General features: G+C 35.2%; 1 protein-coding gene across 4 annotated transcripts in view; it reads left to right on the top strand.

Moving 5' to 3' along the window:
• The window catches only part of LOC138709354 (nose resistant to fluoxetine protein 6-like), a 151,647-nt gene that overhangs the window by 65,630 nt on the left and 73,842 nt on the right, over positions 1 to 12,175 (top strand). For 2 of the 4 annotated variants that reach the window (XM_069840067.1, XM_069840066.1), the window contains exons 10-12: positions 1,215 to 1,404; positions 3,828 to 3,970; positions 5,666 to 5,780. In XM_069840067.1, the coding sequence (XP_069696168.1) occupies positions 1,215 to 1,404; positions 3,828 to 3,970; positions 5,666 to 5,780 (448 nt within the window). Of the gene's footprint in view, positions 1 to 1,214; positions 1,405 to 3,827; positions 3,971 to 5,665; positions 5,781 to 12,175 lie in introns of those variants that run through there. The other 2 variants (XR_011334917.1, XM_069840069.1) reach the window with 2 other exon arrangements.

Here is a 12,175-nt window from a genome sequence, read left to right on the forward strand (position 1 = left end):
AACACTGATACATACTTATACTACCCTAGTTACAAAATTAGATCACGGTTAATCTCCTGGATTGCTATGCATAGATATTTCGCTAGCCCGCGCTACGAGAGTGCTAAACTAGCCCCGGCTATCGACTTATTACTTCTACAGGCTTCATATCACAACATATCGCTAACACTGGTTGATGAATATGAAATACGTTAATTCGCTGATCATCCACCGGAAGCCCGCGCTAAGGATATCTATGAATATGGCCCCTGGCCTTTTAATCGCTCCATACAGGAAATAACATATGAAGGAGAGTGTATGCTTTCTAAACTGACGTTATAATGGTAACATTATTTACTTCTCTCCAATAGATGATGCAATAGTAAGCACATTCCTTTCACGGTTAATCTCCTGGTTGGAGAACAGGTCTGAGTGAAATGGCGATTTTTCGGAACTATACTCATAGTCGGAACCAGTGAGAAACCCATTACAGCGACAAATCATAGGTATTAAAATCACACCTCACCAATAACGTAGAGTTAAATTTCTCGACGCCCAATTACAAAAGCTTGTAGTCTAATAATTAACGATCATCTTTTTCGGAACAATGTCCATAGCAGAAGCTTCATAAACTCAAGAAAAATCTTCAAGGTATTTCGTACTGAATTCTAAAATTTGAATTCCTCTTTCCATGTAAAATTAATTTCATTATACTGGCTATAAAAAGATGGCTCAGAAACACACGTTAGAAATTATACTAGACTAGCAAAGACAACTTGAACACTTTTGTTAGAAAAATTATGCCTATAACATGTACATAGTCATTCATTGTAGCCCTAATAAATTTAAAAAGGGTTGTTGATTTTCACAGTCGTAAGATTTGTTTCTTATGTTTGAACAGAGATTATAGTTTTTTCTATCGTTTTCTATCTTGAAATGTTTTCTTTATTACAATTATAATTCACTATACAGACCTGTTTGTTTTTTTAATTATGAATAATCATGCACGTTTTTCCTTATAATGGACAATAATCATTTCCTAAAACAGTATTTTGCAGATGAATATACTGATTTCTTTCTTGAGCTGACTGTACAGGTTTGTACATGCCCAGAATCAGAGTTGGGTTCTTGTATCGTTCGTTGTACAAAACAGTGGAGAGCGTAGGTATGTGTTCACTAAACTTGTAGTTCAATGAGATCAAACACTGAGCTCTACTGATGTCTTACTGTTTCAGCTTCAAATATCTGCAGGCTGGTTATTCACTGCGGTGGCCCTTCTGGGTCCTCTCTTCGGCTTACTACCCTTCCAGCAGCCAGATTATGTGTTCAACAACTTAGAGACTTCGCTATATAGCGGCCTGCACCGTCCAGTGTGGGCACTGGGAGTGGCGTGGCTCATCTTCGCCTGCGTGTCGGGATACGGAGGTAAAGACGCTTAGGCCATATAAAAAATACTGCAATCATATCTGTCTCGTGTGTTTAATTCCAAATGGGACAAGTAAGACACGAAATTCCATAGAGAGTTTTTCAGGAAAATGTAAAATTTCGCACTTTTGGCTGTGTTTATTGTTTATGATTATGAAGGTGATAATGATGCTTCTGATAAAGTAGCTGTATCAGGATAGGCATCTTTGGTCCGTGCGTTTTGTTTACAAACATTAACTAGTCCGTGTCTACCAGCCAGTTCACTGATGTTGTAGCAAGAGGTTGGGGAGCTCTCTTCCCAACAGGTAGATTTTTAAGGGGTTAGGTACAGCTTACAGCAGTAAAATTTTGCAAATATTCAACATTTTTTCCCTCCATTACTGCATCTTGTACAATAATGAAAATTAGTACGTGTAAAACACTGTCCTTCTGCTATATATATATATATATATATATATATATATATATATATATATATATATATATATACACATATTTTTTTTTCAAAATTAAATTCATTTTGCAATGATTAAGCTTTTCCCACATAACTAAAGAAGTATTCAACATTCTGTGATGAAATTTTCTGTGTGTATTTATGTATGTCATATCTAGTATATGATGCAAGATCACTTCTCTACCTGTCATAGATTGTCTGATAAAAAATAACTTCTTTACCAAAAAAGGTCAAATATTAGTATTTTCTTCTAACAGATAATTAAAAAAAAAAAATATTATTTCTAAAGGAATATAGTTGAAAGAGTATGATATTGTAAATATGCGTTTCAGTAATAAAATAAAAGACAGATAACATAAAGAACTTAACAGCTTGTGAGTTATGAGTGAAACGCTTCATCACTGCACAGTGAACTACCACCATTATAAATTTTGAAATAATTAAATAAATCATTTTTTAATCGTAAAACTATTTTTTTTTCATATAGCAGAAGGACAGTGTTTTACATGTACCAACGTTCATTATTGTACAAGATACAATTACGGAAGAAAAAATGTTGAATATTTGCAAAAAATTTACTGCTGTAAGCTGTACCTAACCCCTTAACTACTGGAAGAGAGTAGTGTTTACTGAAGCAAGTCAAGGCTCTATCCTATACAGCTATACAGTCTATCGTGATACAGCTACTTTATCCGAACCTTAATGATAATGAATAGACTTGGTTGAATTGCCACACGCAGCATGCAATCAGGTTGCCGATGTACGGTAGTATAGAGGAGGTGAGCGACCGCCCGGTCTGGTAGTATAAGCAATTCATGTTAAGAGTTGTGACCGGTCCAAATAGATAGAGCAGCTACAGCTAATATATACTTATGTAAGCACTTGTTTTTGCATTACTGTGGTTGGCACAGTCAATGCTTAACATTTGTTCAGTGCACACAAGAATTAAATCAAACATACTACAATGAGAGTGTTTCTGTTCCAAATAATTGCCCCTAGAATAACTTACCCCCGTAGCCAGTCTTGTCCCGTTGGGGAACGTCGTTGGATGCTGTTAATTATTATGCAGAACATTACGGAAAAATAATGGAGGTAATTGATGAATTGGATAGCACAGACAGTTCCCCTGTTGTAACTGTAAAATCATTGCCTTCTGGAAAGCTATTGGAAGATATCCTGTTCATTGATTCTAATTTCAAAATCTTGTCCAAAAGCATCATTCTGTTAGAATCGTCTAAACTACAACTCCCAGAAGTCCTTACTATAGCGGATAAAGTATCACAAACCGTTATCCAAAATAACATTTCATTAATTTCAGAAAAAGTGAAATGTAAGTTGAGAAACATTATTGCTAAAAATTCTGCCTATTCACAACGTCATATTATAAATGATGTACCATCAGGTCACGACTAGACGTCTAAAGTTGGTGTACTAAAAAGTAGCGACTTTCCGTTCTTCAAATATGTACGTATTACATCGTGTGATGTTGAACGTATATTTTCCCAAAATAACAACTGTTTAAGTGACTTTCGGAGGAGGTTACTGTGCAGTCGCTCAAAATGTACGTAACTGTTCACTGAAATGCACATATTCAAGGATGATGTGAGTATCTTACATTAAATTTTAAGAGTTGATATATCTCACTATAAAATAATTGTGTACTTACGTGTTTAGACATTTCCTACTTCAATGGTAATTTATTTTATATTTCTTCAATGCAGGATACAGGTTTTATTGTAACCGCAGTATACTGCTCAGTGTTTACATTAGAGGCATACTCCATCCGTTGCACGCCCCCTTCTCATACGGTCTATACCGCGTGCGCAGTAAACCTTGCGATTCTCGTGGCAATTCCACGATGTCTAATAATGAATAAAGCTATTTCACAAGTATGTGCTTTTTGGTTCAAATTATCTGTCTGAAATACAGCCTGACACTTGCCTTGTTATAATGATACTGTGAATTTTAGGCCCGGTTAATTCCTTGCTGTCTTGGAAAGGGTTCCATCCGTTCAGTCGTCTGTCATACTCCATCTATCTCGTGCACTACATTTTCAGTCTGACCCGCCACATGACGATGAGGACGCCGGTGTACCTTGAAGATATGGATGTGGTAAGCGTTACAAGTAATTTTCAACTACATTTTTGGTTGATCATCTAATTCTAATTATGCATTATTGGGTGGGTTACGCGCTGTTGCTCAAACAATTTCTTATGAAGTCAGATTAGCTTTAATTTTGTTATCTATTTTATTTTTTAGGTATAAATTCCATTAAACCTTTATTAATCAATAATATTCGTCTACCCATTTAACGATTTACAGCTGGAACTTATTGATTTTCAATGTGACCTAATGGCTAAAGATCGTTTGAATGATACTACTAGCCTGGTTGAGTTTTACAAGATTAAACATTAGCAATAATATCCACGACTACACAGGCTGGCTGTGAAAATGTTTGCTATATTCGGCTCAACATTTATATTTGTGAGCGACTGTTTTTTATAATCCATTTTAATAAAGGCAGACATTGAACATCTGTAACTGAGTTACGTTACGATCAGTAGGCTACTGTTCCTTTCAGCTGCCAACAGCATAAAACCTCGTTTTGATGTATTGATAAATAAAAATATAACAAAATTATATTGTACATTTAAGTAGCTATAGAATTTCTATTATTTTTGTAAAATAAATATTTATTTATTAATTGATAATACTCCAAGATAGTTTTGCAAAGACTGAACGGGAATTAATTTCATAAGCACTCGTAATAGTACTTCCTTTTGTGTATATTTTGTACGAGATCACCCCTTATTCCAGCCACCCTTATACAGAGCGCAGCTAATATCTGCATTCCGCTCATGAGCCGTGAGCCGGCTCGGAGAGCGCAAATCTTGTGCACGCCTAGTCTATAGCATAATAAAGAACCTGGATAAAATGATTACACTTAGAATGTTTCCATCATTTCGGAAAACAACACGTGCATCCTTAAGCAAATGGCTGAGGCCCAAATTAATTTCAATTCTTACAAATTACATTTCGAACTTAAATTCATAGAGATATATGATTGAAATAGGTCTAAAACCACAATATTAATATATGTCATAATTTGGGAAAAAAGTGTAGGCAATTAGTATAAATACTGAAGTTAGAACCAACAATAGACTTTCAGTTTGGTAACAAATTGATATCGGAGTAAGATGATGCTGTGGCCTATTTCCATTAATTTTCATTACAAATATTAAGAGTAACTTACAGTAAAAAAAAAAAAAGAATCACAGTCACAAATCTCTTAAGGATAATAGCATCTAATTCAGTATGTTATTGCAAAATTTATTGTTGTTCCTAATAGAAAAGTAGGAAAGGATGACAGTAGCTGTGGTGATAATTCTCCTTTATAGTCCGGATCACCTTACTTACTACTCTAGGGGTGAAACCTAACAATTTTCCCCCCGTCATTACTACATGTCTTGATTTTCCAGAAACTTTGTAAGGGAACACGCTCCCCGCCGATGCAAGCACGACACGAAGAAAAGTGTACGCCGGCGTTCAGCTGTAATCTAATTTCCTCATAAAATGAGAATACTGTACAATCGTACTATATGTTCTTTAAGAAGCTCCTGCGAAGTGAAGAGTACAAAACAACTTTTACCACCGTAGTAATACAAATTTTATCTTCAAAATATAATCAGTAGATAGGATTAAATTAAATTGTTCAGAAAAACAGTGGGCATATCTTTTCGCCGAGTTTGAATTGATATTTATTTATCGAATACAACTTTCAGTATAACATTCGATTTCTCCCCCTAGGTAACACGGTTCTTTGGCGAGATGGTCTTCATTATCATACTCTCCGCCATATTGTCGCTGGTGATCGAGTTCCCATTTATAACGATCGAGAGACTTATCTTTAGTAGACCTACAGGTGAGTTCCAAATCGTTCTGCATTAATAATAATAATAATAATAATAATAATAATAATAATAATAATAATAATAATAATAATAATCGTGTTTCAATATCGTATTAACTTCAGTGTGATTCCTTGGTCGTTATGATCGTTCTTTTTGTATTCCGCTGCTTCCAAAAATTTAGTATATTGTATTTTATGCTCGACCATGCCGAAATGTAGTGATTATACACCTGGTTGCAGCCCTTTAATGTACCTCATTAAAGTACACCTATTCATTAAAGTTCAGGTGTTCCAGCAATCAGAAAATACCATTGTAGCAATATGAAAGCTCAAATATCGATTATTCTCGGATATGCAATCGAAAGACAACTAGCGAAACGTCACGGAGGCTGGATATCCAATACTGGCGCAGAAGGTTATGTTAAAGAGTCGATCCAGAATCTGAAATACAATATTAAACTCAGTCGAAAAAAAAAAACAACACAAATTAACATCAATTCACCGTCATTAGCTTCACAGACAATTTTAATTTAGTAGCAATCTCACTTACAATTGTTAAGCTCCATTATTATTAATATTTTTATTATTATTTTTATTATTATTATTATTATTATTATTATTATTATTATTATTATTATTATTTACCGAACTAGGCTATACCTTTCGTAGCGTCCTGACGTAACCCTAAAACTCCAGGATATACTAAGCGATAACTTTCCTAACTTGTTTGGGAACAAAAATGCGCTGCCTGGTTATAACTGGCAACGCGTCGTGCCTCAGACCAGGTGAAACTATGTTTGGGTGACTATGGCAGTTTTTTATAATCCCAGTACCTCTTATTTTATTGATGAGATATCTGAATTTTTTTCTTTTCTGAACCACCGGTATACGTAAAGTAAAGTAAAGTAAAGTAAATCCATTGCGCTACAGTCCTTTGCAGAGCCAAGACCGACCAGCCGGCTGCTGGTCTCACGTCCACATGCCGAAGCAGAGGTGGACGATCATCCAACCAGAATGGAGGTATCGTGTTGTTAGCAAAATGATCCCCCCAGCCGTCATAGCTGGTTTGCGAAACAGGATTTTAGATACCTATCGTAGCTACCCAAGTGCATCACGATCCTGGGTAGGCACTGGTACATACAGAGGCCGAAATTTCATGAGAAAATTTCTTCCCCCATGAGGACTCGAACCAGATCGCATTCCGTAATGCGAGTCATAGGCGAGATGCCTTAGACCAGGGATGTCGAACAGCGCTCTCAAACTGTGAAACGATTAATACTGTTGCCTATAGTAGCAGAGGTGAAACGACAGTAAGGTCAATCTGAGCTCGCTGTAGTAGTGTTCTGTACGCAGTGTGTTTATCAAACTCTGACGGCTGGTATGGACATGGAACGACGATTCAATAGTGACTGGGTAGATAAATATTTGTTTAAAGGACGGAAAGGCACATTGCTTAATATGTAGAAAGGAACTTGGGTAACTAAGTCATCATAACGTTAAAAGGCATTTTAATCCATCACATGCTGAAGTTTATGAACCAGAAAAGTTATTCGGTTCCGCTCGTGAAAAGCTTGTAGAGGAATTAAAATCAAGAATGAATTCAGAAAACATTCCATCATCATCATATCACCATCGTCATCATCATCGGGTGTTTGTAGAACAACCTTGATTCGTGCTAGCTACAAAATTTGTGAATTTATTGCAACGGCTTCAAAGCTATTCACTGACGGAGAATTTGTGAAAGACTGGCTCATAGCTGTTGCAAAAGAGAGATGTCTGGAACACGTTAATGGTTTTAAATCTATGTTTGTCTCGTAATATTATTGCAGAGCGCATATCAGAAATGGGAGATAGCTTGGAGGGGTAACTGATAGCAACAAGAAAACGTTTTACTTGTTACGCACTATCTCATGATGAAAGAACCGACTACAAAGATACGGCGCAGCTAGCTATATTCATAAGGAGTATCGATTCACATTTCAACGTTCACGGAGATCTTGTAGTTGCCATTTCACTAAAGGATCGAAGTAGAGGAGAAGATATTTTTGAATCTATAACAAAAACTATGAACAAATTTCAAGTCACGCTAAAGTCAAATAATTTTATACATCAAAACAGTTGACGTTTCTCAACTTGAAGTTGCACTGCTACAACACATAGTACATACTAAGTTGATAATTTAAACATGGTATTAACAACATTATTATTATGATTGGCAGTATTTCCATCATGGATTGGCCCAGTGGATAAAACGCTATTGTTGTTCTTGTTATTATTATTATTATTATTATTATTATCATCATCATCATCATCATCATCATCATCACCACCACCACCATTATCATCATCAGCAGCAGCAACATTCATCCTCATGTAGACTTACATTACCTGTTCATCAGAGTTCATAAGTGCAAATCTAAAATGAGCTCCTAATAAATTAGTAAGATGTATAAAAGTTATCTAAGCACCAGCCGCCGGATTGGTTTCGCTTTGTTTACGATCATTAGCCCGGTCTGCCTGCTATCTGTGTTCAACCGTTGCATGGTAAGGAAGGAAAGAAAGTTCTTCATTGCACAGCTCGAGAGCGCTGTTCGACATCCCTGCCTTAGACTGTGACGCCACGGCGCGGGACACCGAAATACGTATTGTAGCCTACTATTTATTTGCAATGCTTTCGGTAACAGTATACTGCATAGTACTAGCCACTAGCTTATTACAGTTCATTTGAAATCAAGTCAGTCTTATTGGACCCCTGGAGCTCAGATATTTGTTAGAAACGGGCTGGTACTTGGTTGCATAAGTGACAAATCCATGGCCTTTTTGTGTTCTGTATTATTTAAATTAATGTTTATTTAACGACGCTCGCAACTGCAGAGGTTATATAAGCGTCGCCGGTGTGCCGGAATTTTGTTCCGCAGGAGTTCTTTCACTCGCACATACCAGTAAACCTACTGACATGAGCCTGTCGCAATTTAGACACACTTAAATGCCATCGACCTGGGCAACCTCGAGCACAGAAGGCAGCGCTATACCGACTACGCTATCCAGGCCGATGTTCTCTATTATTATTTTCATGCATTTTATACTCATATTCACGTAAAAATGGTATGAAATTCGTTGTACGTAGTTCCTAATGGTTAAGCCAGAATAACAAACTTAAGAAAAAATACCGTACTCTTTTTTCCTTCTTCCAGAAAAATACTGTAGGCCTACTTAAGGAAGAGGTCTTTACTTTCAACTATTCCCGTTACTTATTTTTCTACTGATAGTGAATAGTGAAAGAATTATTTTCTTTCATATATTAGTCTACAGCAGCGGTATCGTGATTACATCGTGAAATCGAAGACATTCATACTGGTAAGGGGAGTTTCCTGTACATTGCTCTCTGTCTGGCTCACGTACTGAAGGTAAACAGTGTCGGTACCATGTCGCTCTACAACCCTCTGACTCTACGAGCAGGAACAGAAGGTTTCGTACAGAATGGGAAGAGGAATTTATTTGTTGTTCTTTCGGAGAAAATGTAATATGTTTCTTTGCTCAATTTGCTCAATGGGTGAATTAGTAGAAGTATATAGAAGCGACATTACAGGGCATTACGCTGAATACATAGACATAACAGGTATTATTGTAATTATTATATTATTATTATTGTTATTATTATTATTATTATTATTATTATTATTATTATTATTATTATTATTATTTATCAGCAAGTGTTACCATAATTCTTAAATACGTGTCTGAATACATATGGGCCTACATTTTCCCTTGAAGGATAAATAGAAACTACACTATAGACTTATCTCAATTTTTTTAATCTTGTGAAACCATAATCACTTATTTACTAGTTATTGATATAATAATACTAATAATAATAACATAGAGAAACTGTTTGAATATTATGTGCTACTGTAGTAGGCCTAATGAAACGATCTATCAAGCTACAGAAACTGAAATCAATCTTAAATCATTGCACAGTGTTTCCAAGATGCTCAAAAGCTGGCCAAAAATGATTTTTTCACTTTTAATTTTATGATGTTTGCAATATACCCCAAACTATCTCCAAGGTCTGGCGGTCATAAAACAGCCACCCTCGTAGCAGGTCTAATTCTACGCAGTTGTATTTGAACCTTTGAAAGTAGTGCATGAAGTGTCGTTTTTGCTGTGTTGTGATTGTGTGTTTTTCAATTAGAATTTCAATTATTATCTTTTGTACTTCTGTCGTTGATTTTCAGGTAAATGTTATTATGGATTGTTAGAGTTATGTTTCTGAATTAAGAATACGTTATTATTATAATGATTAAGTATATTATGCTTCGCTGAGGAATCATAATCATATTATGTAACATTTTATTTTGTGATTCCTTAAGTTCGGTTTTTATGCAGACCAGCAAAAATTGCCTCACGTTGCCCCGTGTTATTTCCTTGACCAACGTGTAGCCTGACATGTTTACTTGATGATCTTGAAAGGTAAAATTGCCCATATTTGCCCCTTTTGATAAAATTTAGATAAATATATGAATTGGCGTATTTCAAATTAATTGTCTAAAATACGAATATTCTCAGTATCAGTTAATTTCTTCTCTACAGCAAAACTATGTTCAATTTGGCTATCAAATAGTTATAAAAGTAAAAAGTAACAAATTTTTAGTCATTTATTTTGGTTTCAGAATGGAGTACCGTTGCAAAAGGAAAGAATTGTTTGATACTTTACAGAAGGAAAAAAAAGTGGTCGTAAGAAACAGAAAGACGTAGTATTGCAGTTTCTTATTACAAAAATCGGTCTAGAAGTCTCCCATGATCAAATTAAATTGTTAGAGAGACACGTTTCTCGTTTTTGCATTAATTTGTTTCGCAGAATCGATAAATCTAACAGGATGAGTGTTTGATTTAAAAAAAAACGAGCAGTGTTAGATAAAGAGTTTGTATGTGATTTAAATGCTATAAAACCTACTCTACAGAAAAGAGGAGGACCACAGGCAAAGTTTGGGGAGAGCAGTAGTAGGTCTAAGCGTAGAAAAACTCAAAATGTAAGAAAATCTGCAGAGATTGCGAAAAAATTAACATTCGCTGCAAAAATAAAGTAAGTGCAGAAATAACCGGCATTGACGGGAATCTCATCCACAGATTTGGAATTATACTTAAAACCATATCCTGTGGATCTGAAACAAACACAAATGAATTTGAAAAATATGCAACTGAGACTGCCAGATTATTTGTCTCACTGTACTCTTGGTATCCCATGCCTGTCACTGTACATAAAATACACATTCATGGTTCGACTATTATTTCCGAGGCATTACTTCCAATTGAATGGTGAATTTACAAAACGACTTATGTCCCAAGAAGTAGTTTTGAGAAAATTAAAGAAAACTGTTTTTGACTTCGCTGAACCATATATTGTTACAATATAATTTTTTATATGTAAGATATATGGAAGAGAAAAAATTTTAGTATAAAAATTCATACTTTTGTACTCTTCTTCAGGTTGTAAAAAATTTAATTATCTTCAGGACTTAAGTTGTTCTGCAAATTAACTTCAATTCTGCATCATAATTATTAGGTTATTGACACATAAACATGTTTAACAGAATATATTTAGCCTATACCAAAATCATAAAATAACCTTATTGCAATTGTTGAACAACATTATTTTGAACAATTTTTTAATCACAAGAGCACAGACCTCTGATGGAGAAAAGTATGAAGAAATGTTTCTGAGCACTTATTGCCATTAAGAATTTGATTAGTGGGCTGTTATTTTGTCCCGGACAACTGTTGCAGAACAACCACAGTTCTTTAATATACTGGATGTGACATAGTTATCGAAGTAGTGTGCAGGAGAAAATTACATACCTCATTAAGACGTTTCTTGGCCTGTCCCTCATGGTAGACACAAAAGCACATTTCACTAGTTTTCATGCTGTGCACAGAGAAAACTGAGACGGTGAGCTGGCGATAGTAGTACATATCCTGAACTGGTGTTAGGCAAGCATACATTTTTCATGTAGTCAAATGTGACAGCAAGAAAATCCTCTCTCTCTAGATACTTAACTTGGCTCCATTTTGCAATACTTTTTACTTCAGCTACAAGTTCAGCACGATTACTGAACATATTGCTTTTTATTTTCATGCTCTATTTTTCAAACGTAATAAATTTTCTCAACTGAAGAATTACCAATTACAACAGACAAAAAACATTTTGTCAGCTGATTGTATAATTAAAATTACATATTATGTAAGTTTCTTCAGTACTTGACAGGCAAAACAACTTAAGACCAGGACTAAATTCGTTTTACCCCTTAACCAAACATTCTGCTGCTAAGGAAAACTATACAAAAGTCGTGGATTAAAGTCATACTGTTACTAAGCGATGACCCTTGCACATAGTAACATAATCATGCTCT

The sequence above is a fragment of the Periplaneta americana genome, chromosome 11 (assembly GCF_040183065.1).
Source record: "Periplaneta americana isolate PAMFEO1 chromosome 11, P.americana_PAMFEO1_priV1, whole genome shotgun sequence".
Classification (NCBI taxonomy): Eukaryota; Metazoa; Arthropoda; class Insecta; order Blattodea; family Blattidae; genus Periplaneta; species Periplaneta americana.